Source organism: Leptodactylus fuscus, chromosome 7 (assembly GCF_031893055.1).
Source record: "Leptodactylus fuscus isolate aLepFus1 chromosome 7, aLepFus1.hap2, whole genome shotgun sequence".
Taxonomy (NCBI): domain Eukaryota; kingdom Metazoa; phylum Chordata; class Amphibia; order Anura; family Leptodactylidae; genus Leptodactylus; species Leptodactylus fuscus.
The window spans coordinates 94,718,830-94,743,063 of record NC_134271.1 but is presented as its reverse complement, the minus strand read 5'-3'; the positions used below and the strand labels follow the sequence as shown (position 1 = coordinate 94,743,063).

At 44.7% G+C, this 24,234-nt stretch overlaps 1 protein-coding gene across 1 annotated transcript; it reads left to right on the top strand.

The window, feature by feature from the left end:
- Positions 1-3,082: 3,082 nt before the first annotated feature.
- LOC142213926 (lysophosphatidylserine lipase ABHD12-like) lies at positions 3,083-21,229 on the top strand. The gene is made up of 13 exons (XM_075282543.1): positions 3,083-3,233; positions 5,022-5,149; positions 5,668-5,770; positions 6,118-6,237; positions 8,166-8,196; positions 8,873-8,918; positions 8,998-9,127; positions 9,887-9,924; positions 11,193-11,272; positions 11,537-11,619; positions 19,016-19,094; positions 19,720-19,841; positions 21,132-21,229. The coding sequence occupies exons 1-13, from the start codon at positions 3,133-3,135 to the stop codon at positions 21,151-21,153; spliced, it is 1,083 nt and encodes a 360-aa protein (XP_075138644.1). The 5' UTR covers positions 3,083-3,132; the 3' UTR covers positions 21,154-21,229.
- Positions 21,230-24,234: the final 3,005 nt, after the last annotated feature.

The following is a 24,234-nucleotide window of genomic DNA, read 5'->3' as shown; positions in this document are numbered from 1 at the left end:
CCTCCTATGGTTAATGGGTGTCTAGATACCTTAAGCACTACATCCCATTTGTGACTACAACCTGGGCAGCCCCATAGGTATGTCAAGAACTTAAAACCCCCATGCAAATCTGTAACAAGACCCTCTGACTGTCACATGTCATTTATAGTACTGGTTTCTTTTTATTGAACACAGGAGCCTTCAGGTACTAACAGGTATCTGTGTATGGTTGTGATTGCAACCTCTGCCCCTGGCAATGCCACTGTCAGTAACATCTCTGTGCCCTATATGCGGTGCTGATGTTGCAAGCTCCGAGAATCTTGAGGCCTGGCATATCCTCTGCCTAATCCCCTGTGTTACTGGGGAACAAAACCTCATTGTAATTCACTAAGAGGCAGAGAAAAGATCAGTCTGTGGCATACGACTTACACTGGATAATAATCCTGTTACACATTCCTCTAATACATTGAGATATTTATTCTGATGGATACTCATCCTAAAATTGTATCCTCGATGAATAGGAAGAACTATAGGCGGCTTCATAACCGGATTAGCTGCTGTCTGCTTATATTTTAACCTCAGATGAACTGGTGATTTTACTTAGTAAGAAACTGTCAATCAAAACATCCTCCAGCTGAAGATTGTCTTGTCTACAATCCATAGCTCTCTAGCACCTGAGACACGACAGCTCCTTGTGTGGTCCAAAACAGTAGGCTGCTAGAACATGATGGACGTTATCATACCACCACATGTGTACAGACAGGACATGGTAAAGCTGAGTTCACACAGGGTTTTTTGATCTGTATTTTGACGCGGAATCCACCTCAGAATCCGGCTCCTAAAAAACCCTCCAATTCACATCAATGGGAGCCGTTCACTTCTTTTTTCCGCTTTGGGTCTCTGACCTCAACTGTATACACCTAAGAGCCTGAAAGTGTATACAAGTATCAAATTAAACAAGTGTCATATTCTGTGTTCATTGTGTATCAGTTACAGATACTGATTAGAAGCAATGATCCTATTATGAACAGGGCCTGAGAAATGTGAAACCAGTATCTTGTTCATGTTTGATGTGTTCATCTAAAAGAGAATTCTAAGTATAATATTTTAGATTCTGTTCACATCCACCCCTGTCAGCTCCCCCCTTCTGTATACACCAGATTTAATCAAAGAATTTCCTGTATTGAGTTTCTATAGCAACTGTTTGAGGAGATTTCTGCCATAGTGAATACAAATACAGTATACACAACTTTATCCATCTCTTAGATCTATTCCCCCTCCAATTGCAGGGCGGGTAATACAATCTATTGCTCCCTGGTATCAACCGTGCAGTCCAGAATGAATCTAACTATAGTCATGTGCAATACTATGACTAATAGGAGGACCCTGCTGACTAAACACCCCCCCCACACACACACACACACACACTACATACATTCAGAAATGCCACAGAAGCCCATGGTTAGAATATCCTTTATTCATTGTACACTTCTATACTTTGTATATGAATACATATTTCTGATGTGCGAATAGACACATTGATACCAATGTCGAATATTTTTTTAAAAAAGAAGAAGAAGCCATTTTTCACTTTCATTTGAATACGGCCTTACAAATAAATATATTATCTACGGCTTTGTGATATTCTGGATTATTTGATCCTTCATTTATAATACCAGGTTACGAGTGTAAAGTAGAAATATACAGTGAATCCTCTTTGAGGCGACCACCCAAAACTTCACTAAAAAAAGTGGCCTTTTAGGGAGGTGGTCTTCTCAAAGAAGATGGTTAACCCTTAAAGGGATTCTACCATTAAACTACCTTTTTTTCTAATGAACACGTCGGAATAGCCTTAAGAAAAGCTATTCGTCTCCTACCTTTAGACGTGGTCTCCGTCGCGCCGTTCCGTAGAAATACCGGTTTTAACCGGTATGAAAATGAGCTCTCCACAGCAATGAGGGCGGGCCCCAGCGCTGAATCACTGATGAGCGCGTCCCCATTGCTGCCCGAGAGCTCTTTCCTGCGCCGCCTCCTTCTTCTGCAGGCCATTTTTGGGTAGCCGCTCTTGCAGTTCAATACAGGAGCTGGCCGGCGGCCATTTTGGGGTGGCCTCTCTATGCTCCTGTATAGAACTACAAGAGCAAGAGAAGCCAGAAGAGGCGGAGTTGTTGTAGAAGAAGGAGGCGGCGCAGGAAAGAGCTCTCGGGCCGGGGGCCATTTTTGGGTAGCCGCTCTTGCAGTTCAATACAGGAGCTGGCGGCCATTTTGGGGTGGCCTCTCTATGCTCCTGTATAGAACTACAAGAGCAAGAGAAGCCAGAAGAGGCGGAGTTGCTGCAGAAGAAGGAGGCGGCGCAGGAAAGAGCTCTCGGGCCGGCGGCCATTTTTGGCTAGCCACTCTTGCAGTTCAATACAGGAGCCGGCGGCCATTTTGAGGTGGCCTCTCTATGCTCCTGTATAGAACTACAAGAGCAAGAGAAGCCTGAAGAGGTGGAGTTGCTGCAGAAGAAGGAGGCGGCGCAGGAAAGAGCTCTCGGACAGCAATGGGGACGCGCTCATCGGTGTTTCAGCACTGGGGCCCGCCCTCATTGCTGTGGAGAGCTCATTTGCATACCGGTTAAAATTGGTATTTCTACGGAATGGCGCGACGGACACCACGTCTAAAGGTAGGAGACGAATAGCCTTTCTTAAGGCTATTCCGACGTGGTAATTAAAAAAAAAAAGTAGTTTAATGGTAGAATCCCTTTAAATACTATCATAGTGTCTATCATACACCACTATCATACACATATCATTATGATAGACACCATGATAGTACTTAAGAGTTAATATGGAACACTGAAAATCATAGAATACGTGACCTGATCTTCTCAAATATCCTATTATTTAAAGATCATATTATAGAGATCATATCATAGATTGTATCATATATATCATATATCATATCATATCATATATAAATCATATTTTCTAACATAGAGGACTATGTCCTGATCTTTAGGACCCTGTTAAGATTAGAGGGAAGCCTTAACTATGATCTTATTATGAAACTCATAAATTCAGAGGAAGTGAAGATATCTGTTCTCCTTTGACCTAGTCCGTGTTTGTTCACCAGTTCCCTGTCACAACAGAATCCCAATCCGACTGAAGAAGAATGAAAAGAAGAGAGCCATCCAAAAAAGGGGACTCAGGACCCCAAGACAAGGCAGATAGCCAGAAGGTTTCAAAGTCTGAGAGCAGGAGTGCTAAGCCCCGGTGAGTGAATTTTCACATTTAACATATGTACAGCTAACCAGACAGGCCACTCACTAACTTGTACTTTGTTCTGTGCAATGATGTAAGTCGTCTGCATGTGAGACACAGAAAAAGCAGCGCTGGATCATTTCAGGGGCCTATACAGGATTTCAACACATAGCTGGATCCATGGAATGATTTATGCATCTTGATACTTGATACATGTAGTGGGTGCACTGATGATGAAGTGAAAATTGTCATCACACAGAGTACATATGTATGTATGCTGCCATACTGTACACATAACTAATGCCATCATAGAATAATTCTAAATAACACTTAATGTTTCCCATACAGTACACCTAGACTATGACGCACACATGCTGTAATCATAATAAATGGGACAATACACATAAATAACACTGCCATACAGTACACAAATAACATGTATATACAATATATAACACCCAGCATGTTCCCATTAATTGTACCATCACAGCCAGCAAAATATTTCTATGAATAATACCAGCTGGTTATTTTCTGTACACAATAGTGCCAAGAGAATGGCCCTTAAACAATAGTCCCAAAAGAGGTCCCTCTATAAATAATGCCTTCTAAGTGCCAGCCAGAGTATGAAGACTGCTCCCCAGTAACATTGTTATTGTCAATCTTATATAATATTGCCAATGCAGTGTAGTGGTGAAATCTATGGTGGGCTGTAAAGTGGTTAGTGGGTACAACACAAGAAGCTGTAAAATATGTGTTCAGTTTTGCTGTGATTGTAAAAAAAAATTTCTACAAAGACAGTGAATTGAAAGGGATGAGTTATCCCATAAGCATGTACTCCGTCAGTGTTCCACTTAGTCAAATATATTACAAAGGTCATTGTAGGGAAGGAAGTTCCCTCATGATCAATGATGTCTTCCATTAATTCCCTACTAGTATATGGAATAAATGCTGATAATACAGTTTTACAGTTTCAAAATAAAAGGTGTCCATGAGATAGGTTATCAGTATCAGATCAATCGGGGTCTGACACCCTCACCTTGTCCCAAACACCTGTTTTGGGAGCCAAAAGCCATATACTAAGTATATGATTGGAAACAGCTCTGTTCATTTTTTAAGTGAATGGAAGAAGGGGCTGCAGTTCCAGGCGGAGCAGGTGTAGGACCCCAACTGATCTTATACTGATTACTTATCCTCTGTATAGGTCATTAAGTATCAATTACCTCCAGGTCCTGGACAACTCCTTTAAGGAGGTTACCGATCAAATAGTGAAGGGATAAAGTCAAACATATTAAAAAGATAGCTAAATGATATGGCTCCTTTTATGACACACATTGAGTTTCTATAAATGACAGTGCCTTTGTGTCACATAACCGTCACATGTTCTTCAATTAAAGTCTATTTCGGTTACTTCACTATTCTGAAGTTTCATTATGTTTTTCTGCCATATCATCAATATAACGGTATATTTCTCCTTAGATCTTGCTGACATATGAGATCTTAATGCTGACTTTCTGCTTATACACAGTAGTCAAATAAAACAAGCAGAACCGCAGTGTAAAGCATGTAGGACTAACAAAATGGCAGCCTGAATTGTTGACAAGACTAGTGGCATATTACTACTGTATATACCCTAACAGATGATAAGGCTACACTGAGTATCACCAATGGGTAGAAGCTTCAGTATAATTTTCTGCTTACATCTGGACATCACAGTGGCAGATAAAATAAACTATGATTGTAATGTTGTGTAGTAGTAATAATAATAATAATAATAATATAATCTGTACATTTCTTTTTCAGTCGTTCTTCCCATATTTTTTTCTACTTGAAGTCATGTGCCTTAATCCTTGGCACCATCTATATATGTGTCCCATTTATCGTTAGACTCTGTCCTGCACTGTTGGGCAAGGTGGTTTACTTAAACATGGGTAAGTACCAGGATTTATTACAGAAATGCTGACTGTGCCTTCATGTCCTTTCTCCAATGACATAAGACAGGCTGCGCGAAAGGCATCTGTATTGTGCTGGAAAGGGCAGCTGTAAGGAGTAGTCTGTATGACTCTGTTCACATCTGTGTTTGGTGGCTTTTTGAGGGTTTCTGTCACTTTTGAGAGTTACAAAAGCATACAGAGCTATTACTGACATGTAAACTCATCTGGCCAAATTATAAGATTGACATATTATATCTACCATTACAGCAGGGGTATGCGGATAGGAATGGTATGGTTATAGAGAGGTGCTGCAGTAGTAGTCGCTACCAGTCCCTGGACTGTGAGGGGGCCCCAATGGTCCTTCTCCTGCATAAAATATACCACTATTCTAAATGGTACAAAGTGGATAGGAGCCCATTTATATTAAACATGTAGGAGCATGCATCATTTTCAGGACCTGCAGACACTGCAGCTAACATTTTATTGTACCAATGATATATTTATTGTCTTCTTAGTAAAAGTTCCACTCTTTGTGGACTTAAAGAATCCAGGAGAACTCTTGAATGACACAGTAAACTTCTACCTGACATCAGAAGATGGAGTAACAGTGGGGATCTGGTGAGTAGTGCTATAGAACATTACTAGATTACAAGACCAAGATTCAGATTCCAGTACAACCAGATCCACAATCATCTTTCTCTTTCTTATTGACCTCATATATTGCTCTTCTCTTTGCACCATTCTGGGTCTGGGGGCCTAGGTTGTGAAAGTCCCATCTGTAACCCAATGCTTATCAGCTATATCACTAGGTATGTACTTATATGTTTTAGGAGATCACATATTGTCATTTGTATGCAGGTAATTTACTGAATGATCCAAGTCTTACAGGAGGGATGAGCAGGCGGAGACGTTGGCTCTCTTACATGAAGCGTCCTTATTAATCATGCAATCTTCATCTCTTGTAGGCATACCTTGCCCGCCAGCAGGGGAGAGGAGGCGAAAGGAAAGGACCAGCGCTGGTTTGAAAGAGCTCTCTCAGATGACAACCCAGTTATAATTTATCTCCATGGTAATGGAGGAACCAGGTGATTACAGACTCATCCACAATAAGAGGAATGTGATTACAGTCCTCTGCAAATTCATATAATGGGCCATCATATAACAAAAACACTGATGACAGTCTAGTCTATCAGAAAAGAGACACCCATGAGACACGAGGCGGTCTGCGACTCATACCCTATATGGTTGTCACTGTTAGGGTGAATTCACACTGAGTAAACGCTAGCTTATTCTGAACGTAAAACACGTTCAGAATAAGCGGCGTCTAAAGCAGCTCCATTCATTTCTATGGGAGCGGGGATACGAGCGCTCCCCATAGAAATGAATGGGCTGCTTCTTTCACTCCGTGCAGTCCCATTGAAGTGAATGGGGAGTGCCGGCGTGTACGCTCCGGCATGAGCAGAGCTTGCCGTATACGCCGGCACTCCCCATTGACTTCAATGGGACTGCACGGAGTGAAAGAAGCAGCCCATTCATTTCTATGGGGAGCGCTCGTATCCCCGCTCCCATAGAAATGAATGGAGCTGCTTTAGACGCCGCTTATTCTGAACGTGTTTTACGTTCAGAATAAGCTAGCGTTTACTCAGTGTGAATTCACCCTTAGGGTGCATGCACACTACATAACGCCGGGCGTGTATGAGAGCCGTACACGCCGGCATTACAGCAGACTGCCGAACACTTCCCATTCACTTCAATGGGAGCGCTCGTAACAGCGGCGTTTACGAGCGCTCCCATTGAAGTGAATGGGAGGTGTTCGGCAGCCCTGCTGTAACGCCGGCGTGTACGGCTCTCATACACGCCCGGCGTTACGTAGTGTGCATGCACCCTTAGGGTGCATTCACACTGAGTAAACGCTAGCTTATTTTGTAGAGTAAAATTACACTTGTAAATTTTGCTATCCCATTGACTTCAATGACATTTTACAGGTGTATTTTTACAGGCGTATTTTTTACAGGCGTATTTTTACACTTGTAAAAAAATATCATTGAAGTCAATGGGATAGCAAAATTTACAAGTGTAATTTTACTCTACAAAATAAGCTAGCGTTTACTCAGTGTGAATGCACCCTTATATACAAATCAGGATGTTAAATTTCAAGAAATTTAACATCCTATCTATCTATCTATCTATCTATCTATCTAGCTAGCTAGCTAGCTAGCTAGCTAGCTACAAGTATCTATCCCATGCATCATACTCTATCTATCTGTCATCAATAAATAGAATAAGTATTTTTATCACAAATGTGTGACACATCTTAAGGATAAGACTCCTAAAAACAGAAAAAAACTCATCAAAATGTGTTTTTTTTCATTGAGTTTTTGCTTCATTTTCTCTGCATTTCTTCTTCCCCTACTAAATATAGAGGGAAAAACACTTGATGCTGCAGCTAAAATTAATATGCTGCATTTTCCAACACTGGGTCATCAATGTCAGATTAATGGAGGTTCGATACCTGGGAACCTTAAATCAGCTGTTCTCTGGAGCTGGTACACACAGAAGGGTACAGGAAGCAGACAGCCCTGTTCTCTGTTTAGTGGTTGAACCAAGTAACTGCAGCTATCTCCTATTGAAGTGACTAGGTTATTGTGCTGATCTGCAGTACCAGGTCTGACCACTATACAGAGAACAGCGCTATCTGCTTCCAGTTTTATTCTCTGTATCAGCTGCTGCCAATAGCTAATCAGTGGTTCCTGAGTGTCAGACCCCCACAATGTATTTTTGGGTTACATCTTCAATACTTTTAACCTAGAAAACATTCATCATTTTAAGTAAATTATTAGTGTAATCTATTTCATAAAGTAGTTATTATTGGGGGAGGGGGGATAAAGTCAGCTTAGCATAAATGGCTTATAACAGGGAGCAGTACTGCACAGCTACAAGAGAAGGCAGATGTACTAATACATGAATTCCGAGATGAGTATATACAAATTTATAGTCATTGCTCTTCCTCCAGGGCTGTCGATCACAGAGTCCAACTCATGAAAGTGAGTATCTACTTTTGCATGGATTTTGCAGTGATACAAAGTGCTTATTTTATATAGGACAACAGGGGCGTGTGTGCAACATGGGACTCAGTAGGCGAGAAGGGGAACACTTTAAACTTAAGGGGGGTTTTCTGGTCTCAAATCGAATTTTCATACTATTAGATGTATGTAAGGGACTAAGCTAAGGCCAATGGCTCACAATGACTGAGAGTAATAGGGTGCTCTGCCCTCTGTATGAAAAGATATTTGGCTGGCACTGTTTGTTAGCATATACAGTACATGCTGACACTGGGAATGGAAATATACAGGCTAGCAGTCTGACACTGTATACACAGTACTCAAACTGACCTTGATATTGGGGTGTAAAGTGTCTGCAAAGTTTATGGGCTTACACTGCTGATGTGGACAATATAGCCGAGACAGGTAGAATTTATGGGGATATACAGGCTTGCACTGCTATTTAGAGCCCTCAGTCTGCTATCGGAATCTCTCTAGGTGGTACCGTACATGGGGGCACCCCGCAGCCATTATGGGTGGGTTGTTTGTCCTGACTAGAAATGAAACAGATTTGCTTCCCATTACTAAACCCTGCACACAAGTGTGCAAATAGCCTGGACTGTATTATGCTCATGTTCTGGAGTCGCCCCCTACTGACTTTGTGCGGAATTTCTTGCAGGTCCTTAGCAGAGCTGGCTTCCATGTGTTGTCTCTGGACTACAGAGGTTTGTCAGGTTATAAAACAGAATATCCTTTTTTAGTGCTGAAATTGTGAGTTTATTAAGGGATATTTGGATTTTCCAGGTTATGCTGACTCCACTGGCCATCCGAGTGAGGAGGGGGTCACCAGCGACTCTGTGTTCTTGTATGAATGGGTGAAGGCTCGGAGCCGTGGAAACCCAGTATGTCTCTGGGGGCATTCACTAGGTACTGGGTAAGTATTTACAGAGTAGTTGGAAGGTAAAAAGCATCAATCTTTTAAGGCCAGGGCCCCATGAGACGGAAACATTGTGATTTGCTTGCGGCGGGAAAAATTGCAGCGTTTTACAGTAACGGCAAAGCGGATGGGATTCTGGTGAACCCCATGCACAATCTGCGGTAAAAACTACTGTGCAGACACGCCACGAGTTCCAAAACCGGCACACAGAGGGAAACTCCACGAACTTTCTGTTTAAAGCACTGAAGTCCGCATGGGGACCCCCCCGAACGGAATACCAAATGCAACTGCAAGCGCTGTGCAGTGAAAGCACAAGGACCCCATAGACTATAATGGGGTCCATGTGCTGGATGTGCGCTGCCCGCACAAATCATCCGGACAGGAAAGTAGATTGTGAACTACTTTTCTGTCCGCATGATCCCTTCAGAGATCTGGCGGCAAGCACACGGACCCCATTATAGTCTATGGGGTCCGTGTACTTTCACTGGCACACTGCTTACGTTCGGTATTCCGTTCGTGGGGGTCCTCATGCGGATTCCCCTGGATGGAATACCAACGCAGATGTGATCGAGACCTTAGAAGTAAAGCTCTAGTTCAAAATCTGTATGGGTGCATTTCATATGGCCAAGCATGGAACAGAAAATTCAGTCTGCGAGTTCTTGCGTGAGGCATATTTACTGCTAAGTTCATTTCTGCTGAACAGATACAACTAAATGTTTTATTATTATTATTATTATTTTTTTTTTATAAATACAGCATAGCCACAAACGCAGCCAGAAAATTACAAGAAAAAGGTGAGTTTCACAGAATTACACTAACAACAAATTTTTTGCTGCACTTCACTAAGTGGGGCCTTACTGTATCTGTAAAGGACTATCTAACAGAGAAGCAAAACTACAATGTCTTCTAATATGATTTGTTTTTCAAGATCTTTGAAGACATAGCATGAAAACCCCCTCTAGGCTAAGGGCCAACTTTGCAAAAAAATGCCGTGGAACAAACCACAGCATTTTAGAGTACCTGAAACGTGGATAGAATTCTGGCTTATCCCATCCACACATTGCAGAAAAAGATCCGCAGCAGAAATGTTGCGATTTCAAAAACGCTCATGTTTTTGTAAATTGCAGCACGTCAATTATACCTACGGAAACGCTGGCATTTTTAGTATAGATATAATATGGACAGAAAGTCCACAGTGGAAAACTCTGCAGACTTTCTGTGGAAATCCCTGCCAAAAAAAACGTGATACCTTCCCACCTAAGTGCTTTTCGGATGCGGCTTGCTACACTGGGCTTTAGTCTTAAGGCAAGTTCCCATGTTGTGGAAATGCTCAGCTATACATTGCAGGAAAAAAAAAAAAGCTGCAGAAAAACTACATTGAAAAATACATGTGTAGCTGTGGAATCCTGGGTGTTTCAAATAGGGAAGAAAAAATACAGAGGAAAATGCTGCAAAAACATGCAACATGTTTTCGCTTCTTTCTCTTATTTTTTTAACTGCATTTCGCAATGTGGCGCCTTAGCCTTACTTACCTCTAAAGTATAAAAATCTGTCCTGCTTCCACAATGTAAAACCTACCACAAGCCCTGGCGTTACCATGTGCCATCTATAATATAGGATTTTCTTTCATGTCCTCAGCAACGCACTGTTGGTTTTTCCAGTATGTGCCCTGGTGCTGGAAATATCAGTGCCGGTAATTTTGGCATCAATATCTCCCCACTGTCAGAAATGTGGGCTGAATTCAGCGCATTGTTGTCTTTCTAGCGGTATATAAAACCGCACATTGATGAGGACATGAAAGATCCTCTTTAAGCACAGCAGCCACGCCTCGCTGTTTTGCACCTATTCCTGGGACCTGTGAATCCCTGTACGCTACTGTACAGATTTTCACTCTTATCTTATTAAATATTGACAGGTTGATGCATACAGTATATATAATTTATTTATTGTAGCCATTTCAATTGGTATATTTTCACAATGTAGTAACAACTGGTAACAACTGCCTGTCACTGATATAAATCATCTTTTTTCATTACATTATGTATGACCTTTCCTCCTGCAGGTAATCCACCTGATGCAGTGATACTGGAAGCCCCATACACCAACATCAGAGACGCTGGCGCATTTCATCCCTTCGGGAAGGTCAGTGAAGGTTCAGCGAGGTCACACTGTCTCATATAGGGCAATAAAGACCTATTGTTGCCACTTGAGAACTCCATGGTGGATTTTTGGTCATGGTGGTGACTTCTTTCACATAGGAATATATTGTAGTCATGCAACAGTCACATTAACCAACAATGTTACTGTGTCCAAATGTTGGCATCCAACCCTTCATAGTCATCTAAATGACGTTCCCCATTGACTTATGACAAATCTAAACTCCCTTATATCTTCCTTTCTCGTTAGATTTATCACATTTTTCCAGGATTTGAATATTTTTTTCTGGACACCATGGCCCTGGACAATATTGTCTTTCCCAATGATGAGAAGTAAGTATTTCCACCACAGACTGAAGCCTCCTTCATTATCAAATGTACAATATCTGTCTTAAAGATAACTATTAATAGAAAACAACTCTGTCAGCGAGACCTTAAAGGTGATGTCCACTGCGGACGATGCCTCTTAGTATGAAGTTGGATTATGAAATGTAGTGGTATTCTTTGTAATGCATGGACAGTGACTTGTTCTTTACAGCTGCCCTGTGCCCTAGCTAATACATGGCGGCCAGCAGAGGTCATTGCATTTTTGTAGACAGATTCAATGATCTAGTGAGATTGAGATTCAAGTAGAATATGAAAGAATGATAATGCAGAACAGGATGCACTTGGCTGAAATGCTTACCCAGTTATTACATTATAGGGGCACTTACTTCTGAACTGGCTTTTATCCATAGGCTTTTTATATTGCAACGTCAAGTAAATGGGGCTGATGTACAATGTCAGGCAGACTCAACCACTGGGCTAGACAGATGTGATTTCTGGAAAGACAATCCCTTACAAGTTCTAGTAATACAATGACAGATTAGACAGTTCCCCTATACTTTTCAGAAATGTGAGGAATAGGCATTAATATAGTGACATGAGGAGGGGAAATATGTTCTTCATTGCACTGTTGGCATGTTGTTGCCTTTCAACCAAGAGATAAGTCAACTGCCTCATATACAATACAGCCAGTGATGGTTCTGATAAGGTCAGAGGCCGTTTTGGTGACCAAGTGACCAGTAATCCTGGGTAACTGTCGTCGTCCTAATTAATAAGGCCAAGTGCTATCGACAAGGCATTGACACCAGACACACAATGTTGGTATTAACTCCTCTTTTAGCCGAAGAGGAAGTGTACGGACGTACTTTATTAAAGCAACATGGGCTTAATATACTAGCAGAGAAAGGAAGAGAGATAACAACAACAATATAAGTCTTTGTATTCGTTTCTGATTGGTGTAGTACATCTCAATCACATAAAGAGAGGAAATTTAAGCAGTTCCATATATAACCAGCTAATCCCGGTCTTGCGCTGTGTCTCTAGGGAGCTGTCTTCTGGCAGCAAGCCAAGCACATAACTTCTTTCACCCATCCTGGATGCAGGCACCATCTTGCCATATAACATTATACCTCAGTTTCCCCCTACGCCCAACAGCAGCACAACTGGGGTATTTCTGCCCCTAATGAGCTGTTAGGACAGGTGGAATTTTTAATTACCTAACAGCTTTTGACCCCTATAAGAGGCCGGAAGACCTGCTCCTCCCTTGTGTTTTTTTCTGTCCTGTGGGACAGGACAGGTGGTCAGGGGGAAGCAGGTATTCTGACCTCTCATAGGGGTCCACTGCTCTCCCCCTTCCTTACCTGACAGCGGAAGACCTTCATTTTTTTCCTTTTCATTATGAGGTTTCTTCTGCCTCCCGGCGGGGGGGAATCTGCCGCTTCATGCGCGCTTCTGTAGTTCTGTCGCGCCGGGTCTGGGGCTTCCCCATGCGCAGGAACTTTAGGCGTAGGAACCTATCTCAGGTTCCTCGGGTCTGCCGGCTAACTGGTCCGCCGCGCATGCGCAGTGCGCGGTCTCCCGGCGGACATAGAAAGAAAACCCTAGACGCGAGCTTTTGCCATGGAGATTCGGGGGGGGGGGCCCTCCGTGTTCCTAGGGATCCCAAGCCTGAGTTGGATCCCCCTGCCCCCCCTCTCTTTTTTAGATTCATATTGCCTCCTTTGCAGGCCCCGCCCCCTTTGGGCATTGCTCCGGACAAACCCCGCCCCCTGGCCTATTTAAAGTCCCCCTAGACCATCATTCAGTGCTTGTCGCTCCGGTTACAAGCACATCAACTGGAGAAGCTCCTCGGTCATTCATTTGCCCTGGAAAGCTGTGCTTCGTTGATTAAGGTTTGGTGGACATGGCCAGGGGGAGGGGCAAGGCAGGTGTTGGTTCCCTGGAGCAGTAAGTTGTTAGTGGATGTCTCTTTCTTCCTCCTCAGAATGTCTTCCTCTTCCTCCTCCACTATTCCTCCTCGAAGGAAAGTTGCGTCCAAAAGGAAGCATCTGGCATGCGCTTCCTGTAAGGTTCCGCTTCCTGACGACTCCCAGTACCGGTTCTGTCAGGGGTGCAGAGCCCCCCCTCTGAAATAACTCCCATGTGAGAGATGGTTTCCTGGGTGAAGGGGTACGTCCAGGACTCCATGAAGAGGATGGAATCCGTCTCCCTGGCCAAGAGACCGCGCCTGGACTGTGAGTTGTCCCTGCCGCCCCTGGAAAAATTGCACCTCAGGGACGTGGAATCGTCATCAAGTACTGAGGAGGAGAAGGAGATTTTTCCCCTGGACAAGATGTCCAGAGTATTCAGGACCCTGAGAATCAGAGACCGGGAAGGCGGGGAAGGCTCAAGCCGCAGGTCCCGCACTTTCAGGCCTTCTTCGGAGATGCTCCGCCTGATGGAGGGCGAATGGAGGCACCCGGAGAGATCCTTTGCGCCATCCAGGCGGTTTAAGTCGCTTTTTCCCGTCTCTGAGAGTCAGCTGAAGACGTGGGGTCCTCCACCAAAAGTGGACGTCGCCGTGGCCAAATTATCAAGGCGCACTGTCCTTCCATCTGAGGACGGGTCTGGTCTCAGGGATCCCATGGATCGCCGAGTGGAAGGATCTCTGAGGCGGGTGTATTCGGCCGCCTCTGCCCAGGCCTCTTTGGGTATTGTCACGAATGAGGTAGCGACTGGCTTACGGGCAGAGCTTTCATCTCTTGCCAAGGACATCGATTCCGGCGTGGATCGAGATGATCTCCTCGCGGCAATGTCGGATATCACTTTACTGGTGGATCATCTGACCGACCGAGGCTACCCATTTCCAGACCCGTCTGGCGGCCAGATCTATGGCGCTGGTTACTGTGGCTCGCCGACCTCTGTGGCTGAAACCCTGGAAGGCTGATCTCGCCTCCAAAAACAGCCTGTGTGGTCTCCCCTTTGAGCCCGGACGGCTGTTCGGGAGGGAGCTCGACCACATCATGGAAGGATTGGCCGACTCCAAAGGCAAGAATCTGCCACAGCCTCTTGAAGGTCGGAGTTCCTCCTTTCGAGGAAGAGGCGCCACCAGGAGAGGAACCAGAGGCCAGCGGCGATCCGGCAGAGGAAGAGGTCGGGGCTCATCTCGTGGGCGTAAGAATGCCCCCTTCTAATTCCCCCACATTATCCCCCCCTCCCTACCCCCCCCTCCCCTGTGGTGGGCGGTCGTCTTTCCCACTATGTGGATGCCTGGCGCCAGAATATTCGGGACCCCTGGGTCATCCAGACGATCCAGGAGGGCTATAAAATTAATTTTGTTTCCCAGCCGCCAGAGAAGATGGTAAGAACCTGCCCTCTTCAGGGCTCCAAACAACTTCTTCTGGAGAAATTGATTCAGGAGTACGTGGACAAAGCCGCGCTGGAGGTGGTTGAGCAAGGCACAGGCGTCTATTCTCCAGTCTTCTTGGTCCCCAAGTCATCAGGCGAGTGCCGTATGATCATCGATCTCAGGTATCTGAATCGCTTCATCCGCAAGCTGCGGTTCCGCATGGAGACCATCAGGTCAGTGCTACCTTTCCTGCACCCTGGAGATCACTTCGTCACTCTGAACTTGAAGGACGCCTATCTCCACGTACCCATCTTTCTGGCACACCAAAAGTTCCTAAGGATTGCCGTATACATAGAAGGGAAAGAGGCGCACTTCCAGTTCGCAGCCCTCCTGTTCGGCATATCCTCCGCCCCCCACACCTTCACAAAGGTTATAGCTCCGGTCGCTGCCGCCCTGCGCCTTCAAGGCATATTCATTGTCCCGTACCTGGACGACTGGCTTCTGAAGGCTCATTCAAAGGAGGTTCTTACCATGCAGGTGCAGACCGTCGTAGCTCTACTAGACAAGCTGGGGTGGCTGGTAAACTGGCAGAAGTCAGTAATGGTGCCATCAACACGAGTTCAGTTCCTGGGACTTATTCTAGACTCTCTCAACATGACGGTCTCTCTACCCTCTCCTCGCAAAAGGAAAATTGCTTGGGCAGCACATCATTTGTCTTCTACACGGAAGGTCACCATCAGGATGGCTATGAAGGTCCTTGGATTGATGTCTGCTACCCTAGATGCAGTTCCTTGGGCCCTATGGCATAAGCGCCCACTATAGAACGAGATCTTGAGAGTCTGGAATCACAGTCCTACAGGATTACAGAAGCCAATCCAGTTAACCATCAGCACCCGGCAAACCTTGCCCTGGTGGACCCATCTGCGTGATGGGAAGTCCTCGGTCCAGCCCGCCTGGACCCTGTTGACGACAGATGCCTCCCTCACAGGCTGCGGAGCTCATCTGGGGGAGACCCCGGTTCAAGGTACATGGAATCAGCGGGAGAGGACGCACTCATCCAACTGGCGCGAGCTTACCGCAGTTCATCGAGCCCTTCTGTCATTTGCACCACTTCTACGAGGGAAAGCGGTCAAAGTAAGATCAGACAATCTGACGACAGTCCACTATATCAACAAGCAGGGAGGAACCAGGTCCCCCTTGCTCCTGCAAGTCACCAACCTGATCTTCTCCTGGGCAGAACGGAACCTTTCCCAGCTGGCCGCGGTACATATCCAGGGCTGCCTGAACATCCTAGCGGATCAACTCAGCAGAGGCCGCCCGACCGCAGGTGAATGGTCCTTGAATCAGGATATCTTCCACTATCTGACCAGGAGGTGGGGTCTCCCCGAGGTGGATCTGATGGCCACCCAACACAATGCCAAAGTAGAAAGGTTTTGCTCCCTGTACCGGGAAGACAACCCTTTGGCTGTGGATGCCCTGTCAATACCATGGAGGTTCGAACTGGCATACGTGTTCCCTCCCATCCCGATGATCCCAAAGGTATTGGCGAAACTCAGGCAGGACCAGACTTCGGCAATAGTGATCATGCCGTTCTGGCCAAAAAGGGCATGGTTCACCGACTTTATCCTTATGAGTCGGGGGAACTACTGGAGGCTTCCACCAGTCAGGAACCTGGTGTTACTGAACAGTCGGCCGTGCCTGGGCCTAGACAAATTCAACCTCACTGCCTGGAGGCTAACCGCGCCATACGCGCAGACAGAGGATTGTCCCAGGGAGTGCTAAGTACCTTAGCCCATTCAAGAGCAGAGGCAACCAATCAGAGCTACCAAAGGATCGCCTGGATATTCCGAGATTGGTGTACAGGCAGCCACCGCGATCCAGACAGAGATGCAGTCCTAGAGTTCTTACAGAACGGCCTGGAGAGAGGACTAGCACCTGCCACCCTCAAGGTTCAAGTGTCAGCTCTATCTGCTCTCCTGGAGACACGGTTATCACAAGATCCTCTTGTCAAACAGTTCCTTAGGGGGGCTGCCAGGCTCCGCCTCCAGGTACGGCCCCCTGTCCCCAGGTGGGACCTGGCCGCGGTTCTACAAGGGCTGTGTGCCCCCCCCTTCGAACCATTATCTGAAGTGGACTGGAAGTACCTGTCATTTAAGGTGACTTTCCTGCTGGCAATAACCTCCGCCAAGAGGGTTGGCGAACTGCAGGCCCTAGCGGCCTCCGAACCTTTCATAACCTTCTTCCCTGACAGGGTACAGCTAAGGTTCGTTCCAGGATTTTTGCCAAAGGTACCAACACTTCAGAACACCAATCAAGTGATCACCCTACCGGGTTTCTTTCCCTCTCCTGCTAAGGAGCAGGAGGAGAAGCTACACACACTGGATCTGGTAAGAGCACTACGTATTTACCTAGACCGTACAGCACCGTTCCGAAGATCAGAGAATCTTCTGGTTAATGTGTTTGGCCACAATAGAGGCGCTAAAGCATCAAAGGTAACCCTGTCTAGATGGATCAGAGAAGCTATCAGCTGTTCCCTTCGGGCCCAGAATCTTCCTGTTCCAGATTTCCTACGAGCCCATGCCACCCGAGCAGTGGCGACATCATGGGCAGAGACACGGTTCCTCTCTCTAGAGCAGATATGTGCTGCAGCCTCTTTGAGCTCACAGCTGACTTTTGCCAAACACTACAGATTGGACTGGCGTACGGCCGATGCTACAGCATTTGGGCACTCCGTCTTGGCATAAGCCTGCCAGGAGGACCCGCCCTAGGGGAAACAATACTTGCTAAATCCCCAGTTGTGCTGCTGTTGGGCGTAGGGGGAAAGAAAGATTATGAATGATAAATGAATGATAATCTGTTTTCCCTTAGCCCAAACAGCAGCACAAGGCTCCCTCCCTAGGAGGTACTATTGTACAGATATGTTGTGTATATGTGTGTGTATCACCTTTATAAATTATGCTTGTATATCATACTTGTTACTAACACAAGGGAGGGGCAGGTCTTCCGGCCTCTTATAGGGGTCAAAAGCTGTTAGGTAATTAAAAATTCCACCTGTCTTAACAGCTCATTAGGGGCAGAAATACCCCAGTTGTGCTGCTGTTTGGGCTAAGGGAAAACAGATTATCATTCATAATCTTTCTTTCAAGCATAAGCAACTATATATAGCATTCAGCTTTTAAGGATAACAATGTTTTCATGCATTACATGCTTATGACCTTCACAGTTCTAGCTTACTTATATAATAGACCTGGCAGTAATACATGTACTTCATGGTTCCTAAATGTAAAGTAATATTATTATACACAAACACCAAGGTTTAAAGGGATTCGACCACTAAAGCAACATTTTTTCTAATTACCACGTCGGAATAGCCTTAAGAAAGGCTATTCGTCTCTTACCTTTAGACGTGGTTTCCGCGGCGCCGTTCATTAGAAATACCGTTTTTAACCGGTATGCAAATTAGTTCTCTGCAGCAATGAGTGTGGGTCCCAGCGCTCAAAAGACGATGGGAGTGTCCCCACTGCTGCCCGAGAGCTCACTCCAGCGCCGCCTCCATCTTCAGCTGCAACCCCGCCTCTTCTGTCTTCTTCTGTTGGTCCAACTTCCGACGCCTGCGCAGTACGCTCCTGTATTGAGTTACAAGAGCAAGAGCGGCCTCCCAAAAATGGCCGCCAGCCATTTTTGGGAGGCCTCTCTTGCTCTTGTAGTTCAATACAGGAGCGTACTGCGCAGGCGTCGGAAGTTGGACCGAGACGGAAGACAGAAGAGGCGTGGTTGCAGCTGAAGATGAAGGCGGCGCTGGAGTGAGCTCTCGGGCAGCAGTGGGGACGCTCCCATTGCTGTTTGAGTGCTGGGGCCTGTCCTCATTGCTGCGGAGAACTCATTTGCATACTGGTTAAAACCTGTATTTCTAAGGAACGGCGCCGCGGAGGTAAGAGACGAATAGCCTTTCTTAAGGCTATTCTGATGTGGTAATTAGAAACAATGTTGCTTTAGTGGTAGAATCCCTTTGAAAACATTGATATATATCTTGTCATGTGAGGTGATCACATAGCTAAATGTCTCTATTACTTGTAGTATTAAAATACTGACCAGCCCGCTACTGATCCTACATGCAGAAGATGACCATGTGGTGCCCTCATCCATGGGGAAAGAGGTAAGTTAACATGGGCCAGTAGCTTCCAGGAACGAAACTTGGTTTACTGGTCATCCCACCTTGTTTTGGGGGTGAACCTGCCCATAAATCTGGTCAGGTGGTTCCCTGTTTTTCCCATACAGATGACATATTAGTCTCTTTCCCCTGTTAAAGGGCCTGTATATATTCTCTATAGTCATCATTGTGCTGTGGCTATTTCCAAGACATCAGGATGTTTGAATTCCTCTACTGTCCAGATGATGATAAAGGTTACTCTAAAAACTGTGCAAATCTAATGCTCAACCACTGGGGGCCAAGCCTGTACCTACAGTACTGACTTCATATTTTTAGATCAGCTGCTTATCTTGGCCTGTTTACTACCGTGAAACTATAGGAATGGCTATTCTGATTATGAGACACCCCCACCCTAATACTGGTCATCAGCATTAAAGTAGTTGCTGTCTTTCAAAAATAGCTCCATACCTGTCCACAGGCCATGTGTGGTATTGCAGTTTAGCCCCATTCTCTTTGTTGCTGTTTCTGGAATAATTCTGTTGTCTCTGCCATACTAATCTAATCCTATAGAACCCTTCTAAACATTCACATACACTTGTCTCGCTCACAAAGATTTTATTCTCTCTTTTAGCTCCATGAAATTGCCGTGAACGCTCGGCATCCAAGAAATGTGAAATTGGTCTTATACCCTCCGGAGTTGGGCTACAAACACAAATATATTTATAAAGACCCAAATCTAGCGGAGAGACTCTGGTATGTGCACAAGGTGGTACCTCATCCATGAACAATGATTTCTCAAGTGTCCCTAATTTCCAAGAGGTTGTGAGGTCATAGAAGTTTTCTGCCCTAATACTGTAACTAAATATTAAGGCCAAGCAAAAGAGGTCTGTTGTCCCCTCCTGGCACCCAGCACATGGGTGCATCCTGAGTTACTCCCCTGTGCGGTGGTATACAATGTGGACCTTTGGAGTGAATAAAAAAGTAGCAAGTACTTTGTTCTCTAACTGTTAAAGGCATCATACAGGGCAGTGGTTCTCGACCTGTGGTATATGTACTCCAGGGGGTACGAAGAGCAATCTCAGGAGGTACATGCCATGATTGAGAACCACTGGTTCTGAAGTGGAAGATTACTGAGCGCTCAGATCCTGAGGTGCTAGTGTCACCCAAACCACTAAGAATTAAGGGTTCAGGGTCTGGGTCTCCTCTAGAGCAAGGTGTAGTCTGTGGTAAATAGACAGATAGTTTCTGACCTATGACCTGATAGGTGAAAAGCTAGTCAGAAGCTAAAAGACTCAGAATATCTCAGGTGCCCCCAGAAGCAGTTGGATTTGCTTGGCACGCTATGCCAAGCATAAAGGGGTACTGGGGTTGAAAAGGTTGAGAACCCCTGATATAGGGTTAGAAGAAAATGGCTAATCTCTCCATAAAACAGTGCCACACTGTCCACAGTCATACTGTATATTGTGGCAGCTCAGTGCCATTTACTTAGCGCTGACAAGCAATTCTAGACAACCTATGAATATGTGTGACTCGGTGTCTCATAGAAACAGCCTGAACAATTCATATAAAACACAAGGATCTATCTCCACAGCCAGAGACACTTCTACAGTCATAACAGCCCAAACAAGTTTCTGCTGATCCAAATGTAGATCACGATGCAACTCTTTGGTGTCCTAAGTCCTGTTCAGTATAACTGCAGAGGGTCTGGGTGTTGAAACCAAGTGCGTCCACAATAAGTAATGTGTTATTAGGCTAGGTTCACACTGGGGGACCCGAATGACGGAAAGCTAGACTGCTAAATAAGAGGTAACCCAAAGACCTTATAGACTATAATGGGGTATTCTGGGTTTTCCACCCTCTTTGTCATGAAACCAGCAGAGAGAGAAGTCCTCAGTGCAGGACTTTTCTCTCTTCTGATTTTTGGTGGTTTCTGCAGCATCTGGGTCAGAGGTGGGAATTAGGTCCAGGTCCTGGACGGCTAGGTCATATGTTATTTCAACTTTGTGTGCATTTATAATTTTGTAATAAAACTTTATTTTCTAGGAACTTCCTGAACTCCATCTGAAGTTGACCACGATACAGAACTGTACAGGCAAAGAATATATATAGATATCTTTTGTTACTTTCTTGCCATTCCTATTGGGTCTACAGTAATTTCTTAATAAAATAAGATAATGACACAATATTATGACTTCAATCTGCATTTCTGATCCAAGCAACCTCAGCACAAACAAAGTCAGGGGATCTTGTTGTTATGCAACATCTTAGGAAGTCATTAAAATTTTGTTTTATAATCTCAAGAAAACGCAAGGAGAGCAAAATCTAGCTGAGTCAATCCCATGGTCCTAATGTTGGAAATCAACCACGTTCTCCACATTAGTATACTACAGTGGCCCATACAGCCTCTCTGGATTATGGATAAGGTTACAGTCACACCACCGTGTTTGTTTCTTGGCTGCAAAAAATGGACGAATTGGTCCATTTCTAAATTCTGGTTTGCCTCAGTTCTGTTTGTTTTTGAGGGCCAAGTGTCATCCATTTTCCATTTGTTTTTAATAGATGTGATCGGGACATCAATCCATTTTTACATCTTTTATTTCTATTAGGTCTGAGTGTCCATCAAAACAGACAAATATCGAATGTTTCTTTTTTAAGTGACCACTTATTTTTTGTCCTCAATTGTACTCATTGACTCATTTCTTTTTAAAAGGTCATGATAAGAGCAGCGGCCGAGTGTGCATCCTGCTACTTCTTTCAAACACCATGGTAGTAACTGATCTAGTAAAGCTCTCTGTCTTAAGCCAATTGCGTACAACCGTGTGCTAACTGGCGAACGTGAATGAACTGCATGGGTAGCATGCGGTGACACACAGATGTCATCTGTATCGCCCGAACGCTGACCATGCTTCTACAGACCCTTTCACACAATGAATAGGAGCCATGGAAGCAGAGTTGCAAAATCGGACAGGAATAGGACCTGTTCCAAATTTTGCGGCCCAGACTGTCGGCCCGCACTCATGGCCGTGTAGCGCACGGTCATGTGTGCGGGCTCATAGAAAGGAATGGGTCAGTGTGAAAAACATGGATAGCACACTGACCATTCATACGGTCATGTGCAAGGGGGCTTATTGTTTCCATCATTCCCACAGAGAATGAAAGTACTAGCACACGTTAGATTGCCACATCTTTCACAGTCCTCCCTGCAGCAGTTTTGTGGCTTGGAGGAAGTGTGAGGGAGCTATGGCACACTTTTTATATAGGGCATTAGCTTTATGGCACAATTTTATATATCATTCTTAAGAGGCATTGGCTATATGATATTTATAAGGGGTTCTTTGGGGACACAATCTGTATGGGGGTATTTATTGTGGGTGATTTGTTTACCACTATTTTAAGTGCCACAGTTTTAGATGGCATTATTATAGCTACTGCAGGCACTACTGTAGTAGCCACTTCTCTACCAGTTCTGGGCCCCCTATTATAGAGGCCTATCTTTAGAATAAGTCATTGATATTTTTTGGGCCAGAAAGCATCTTTAGGGGCCATTTGACACTGATTCTGCCTCCTATTTTTTTTAATGGGAAGCAGAGATTGCAGCATCCTGCTCGCTCTTGCTGCTGATTCAGCCACAGAGGCCACTGCTTAAGACTCCCTGCAATGTCCATTCATCTGAGCCCAATCAGCAGTGAAATCCTGGCACTGAATGTCCACACCCTGCATCGGCACCCCATTGCAGGAAGCTGGCGGACGGAAAACAGTAGCAGAAATTGAAGAGGAATTACCCTTCATTTTCCTCCTGTATAACTATTTTATGTAATCATTAGGGCTGGGAGATTATGACCTAAATCAAAATCATAATAAATCAACCATTTTACCATGATTCCGATTAATGGCAATTATTTAGGCCACACCCCTTTTGCAGTATGGTAACCCTCACAAGATTCGCCTGTTGGATTTGTTCAGGCTAAACTGGAACTTCTATTATAATATGGGGTCTCTTCAGACCCAGAGCATAAAGAGCATAGGCCCAGGGGAGGTGATCAAACAAAAAACAAGTGTCACTCACCTTTCCTGGGCTTCAGCCAGACTCCTGCGGTCTTCTAACTGATGTCATGGGGGGGTCATGCAGCATTGTGATAATTATGTCTACACATCACTAGGTCTCATGACCCACTGAGGTCTAATTACAGGCCTCAGCAGTCCCTGAAGCCAGTCAAAAGACCTGGTTACAGCAGGGAGTTGCATCAAAGTTCAGGAAAGGTGAGTAACTTTTTTTTTTAAAATTTGATCACCTTGCCAGGGACTCCGGTCATTATACTCTGTGGTCTGAGTAGATTCCATGTGGTTTCCTCCAATGGGGATGGGCCTGATACTAAATTTAAGGCACTGAATGAATTAACAGTTTGGTCCATTTAACAACCAATTAATGTCTTCATTGCATATATGTTTTATAATCTTAATTTTGGTGATTTTGATTGCGAGTCAGGATTGCTAAAATATCCAGTGGATGCGTTTATGACCCTGTGCTGGATGAGCAGAAGTGGCAATCCTTACTGCACAATTGCTCACACATATCACTAGATTCATGTAATGGGGCGATCTATCAGTAGTTATTAAAAGATAAGTGAATTTATTAATATGGATAAAATGGTAAATTGCACCAAATTTATCAAAAAGACACATGTCAAGGAAGACAAACAAGTGTGTACAACACATCATTAATTCCACCTACTCCACAAAGTTGGCATAATTTGCACAGATATTGCACAGCAGTTTACTTAGTAAATCTCGCCTATTTATTCCAGTCTGTGGCATAGATACATTTCCAACCCGAGAATTTCGGTCTAACACTGCACTGAACTAGTAATCTAAGGGACAGTGGGTAGGACCCCAAGTTAATTTCTACCCTCTATAGTATATATTTGGAACCAAGAGCAACAGCTGAGGTCCATTTGGGGGTGCGGTGAAGTACTGCATGAACACCATGTTCCTGCTTTGGATGTCGGAATTCTTTTATCCACTGCAAAATCATCAACGTAGGAGACTCCTTTACAAGGTGATACCTGAGCTTTATGAGGGGTGTGTTTAATATAAAATGGTGAAGCCAAGGCATCAAACCCTAGATAACACCTCAATTCAGATCAGA

Coding starts and splice junctions, on each gene's coding strand:
- LOC142213926 (XM_075282543.1), top strand. CDS start 3,133: ATGAAAAGAAGAGAGCCATCCAAAAAAGGGGACTCAGGACCCCAAGAC. Junction 8,197..8,872: donor ACAGAGTCCAACTCATGAAA/GTGAGTATCTAC, acceptor AATTTCTTGCAG/GTCCTTAGCAGAGCTGGCTT. Junction 19,095..19,719: donor CCTCATCCATGGGGAAAGAG/GTAAGTTAACAT, acceptor TCTCTCTTTTAG/CTCCATGAAATTGCCGTGAA.